Here is a 2,166-nt window from a genome sequence, read left to right on the forward strand (position 1 = left end):
CGGCCCTGACCCCCCATGACCCCTCGCCCCCTCCTGACCTTTTCCTGTGTCCGTGTGTTTGCTGCAGCGCCCCAGGCGTTGGACATGATGAGTGACAGTACGACCAGCTCCACCACAGCCAACGACCTGGACCTGCTCTACCTCAAAGGCATCATGGAGAATCCTCTGGTGTGGTCACACACACACACACACACACACACACACGTACACGTAGAGCATCTCAGCGTGTCCGTTTTTTCCTCACACTCTGAGTCCTAACCCCCCGTGTGACGTGTTGGTGTCAGGAGCTGGAGGAGAGTCTGAAGGAGGTCCGACCGTCGCCCGTCAGGGACAACAACGTGGAGCTCCTGCAGGAGATCCTCAGAGACCTGGACCCGTTCACGCAGCAGTCCGACACCGCGGCCGAGCTCACCCACATACTCACCCAGCCTCATTTCCAGGTGGGGGAGACACACACACACACACACACACACACACACACACTGAACTTACAGCTCGTCCTGGGTCAGATCTGTTCGGTGATTTAACCTGAATCCTGTTTTTTTTTTTTCTTCAGTCGTTACTGGAGACGCACGACTCGGTGGCGTCGCAGACGTGTGACAGCCCCCCCCCCAGCCCCTGTGATCTGGTGGACCATGAACCAGAGGAAGGCCCCACACACAGCGTGCAGCCCCCGCCTGAGGCTATACGCATGGTGGGCATACGGAAGGTGGCGGGGGAGCATCTGGTAGGTCCACTGGGTAGTACTGCAGTTCATGTACTCCACCGGGGAGTACTGCCGTTCATGTACTCCACTGGGTAGTTGTACTGCAGTTCATGTACTCCACTGTGTAGTTGTACTTCAATCCACTGCAGTTTATTTTGTCCATGACATTTGTGTGTAATTCGTGTTTCAGGGGGTGACATTTAAGGTGGAGGGGGGTGAGCTGGTGATCGCCCGTATCCTCCACGGTGGCATGGTGGACCAGCAGGGACTGCTGCATGTTGGTGACATCATCAAAGAGGTACATTACCTGATTACTGTAGTAGTTTGTCCTCCTTAACTGGACTCATTAGTATTTCTAAGTTCAGGAATTCCCAAAGTTTTCCGTCGACAGGTGCTAGCTTGCTCCTCAAGCTAGCATGTAAAAAATTTTTTAAATAAATATTTTTTCCCCTCAAAGGCCATAGTGCCCCCTGTAGGCAACAATTGTCGTTGCTCTTTACTTGTACTTAGAGTTAATTGAACCATAATCGGTTCCACAGTTTATTTATTGGAGATTAGTCCTAAAAACTGTAATAGAAGCCCCTAAATATGTGCTTGTCAAAGCCCGTGGTGTACCTCAGGGTTCTATACCCGGTCCTTTATCTTTCCCCTCTTTACTCAGATTTTTTTTCTTCTGCCAGGTGAACGGACGGGAGGTGGGTCGTGACCCCAGGGTTATCCAGGAGGAGCTGCAGGCAGCCAGTGGAAGTATTCTTCTGAAGATCCTGCCCAGTTACCATGAGACCTTCTCCCCACGACAGGTGACACAGATTTAAACCCAGAATGATGATGATGATGATGATGATGATGATGATGATGATGATGATGATGATGATGATGATGATGACTGCGTTGGCTCAGGTGTTCTTCAAGTGTCACTACGATTACGACCCGGCCAACGACAACCTTATCCCATGTAAGGAGGCGGGATTGAGGTTCGAGACGGGCGACATCCTCCAGATCGTCAACCAGGACGATGTCAACTGGTGGCAGGTGAAGACCAGCAGGGCGGCGAGAGAGAGAGAGAGAGAGAGTGTGTGTGTGTGTGTGTGTGTGTGTGTGTTTCTGGATCTTGCGTTGTGTTTACACACCTGGGTGTGTTTGTCACACAGGCTCGTCACGTTGAGGGTGGAAACACGGGGCTGATCCCCAGTCAGATGCTGGAGGAGAAGAGAAAGGCGTTTGTCAAGCTGGACGTGGAGCTTCCTCCAGCAGGTGGCGTGTGACGATATTCGATGTTTGCTGATGGTGGAGATAAATATCTGTGTGTGAGGATGTGTGGACAGGAGGTGCTGTGGCTTAGTTGGTTAAAGCGCCTGTCTAGTAAACAGGAGATCCTGGGTTCAAATCCCAGCAGTGCCTCATGGGAAACACCTTTTTAATGTGATTGACCCCGACCCTCATTTTTAACACCGTGATTC

General features: G+C 51.5%; 1 protein-coding gene and 1 non-coding gene across 3 annotated transcripts in view; both read left to right on the top strand.

Moving 5' to 3' along the window:
• LOC103393595 (MAGUK p55 subfamily member 2-like) overlaps positions 1-2,166 on the top strand; it is a 6,766-nt gene that overhangs the window by 2,011 nt on the left and 2,589 nt on the right. For both annotated transcript variants that reach the window (XM_008330608.3, XM_017040358.2), the window contains 7 exons: positions 68-168; positions 285-440; positions 557-727; positions 897-1,004; positions 1,387-1,506; positions 1,607-1,738; positions 1,858-1,960. In XM_008330608.3, the coding sequence (XP_008328830.1) occupies positions 68-168; positions 285-440; positions 557-727; positions 897-1,004; positions 1,387-1,506; positions 1,607-1,738; positions 1,858-1,960 (891 nt within the window). The remainder of the gene's footprint in view (positions 1-67; positions 169-284; positions 441-556; positions 728-896; positions 1,005-1,386; positions 1,507-1,606; positions 1,739-1,857; positions 1,961-2,166) is intronic.
• trnat-agu (transfer RNA threonine (anticodon AGU)) lies at positions 2,034-2,107 on the top strand. The gene has a single exon. It is a non-coding gene; the product is annotated as a tRNA-Thr (tRNA).

Source organism: Cynoglossus semilaevis, chromosome 17 (genome assembly GCF_000523025.1).
Source record: "Cynoglossus semilaevis isolate Cse_v1.0 chromosome 17, Cse_v1.0, whole genome shotgun sequence".
NCBI lineage: Eukaryota > Metazoa > Chordata > Actinopteri > Pleuronectiformes > Cynoglossidae > Cynoglossus > Cynoglossus semilaevis.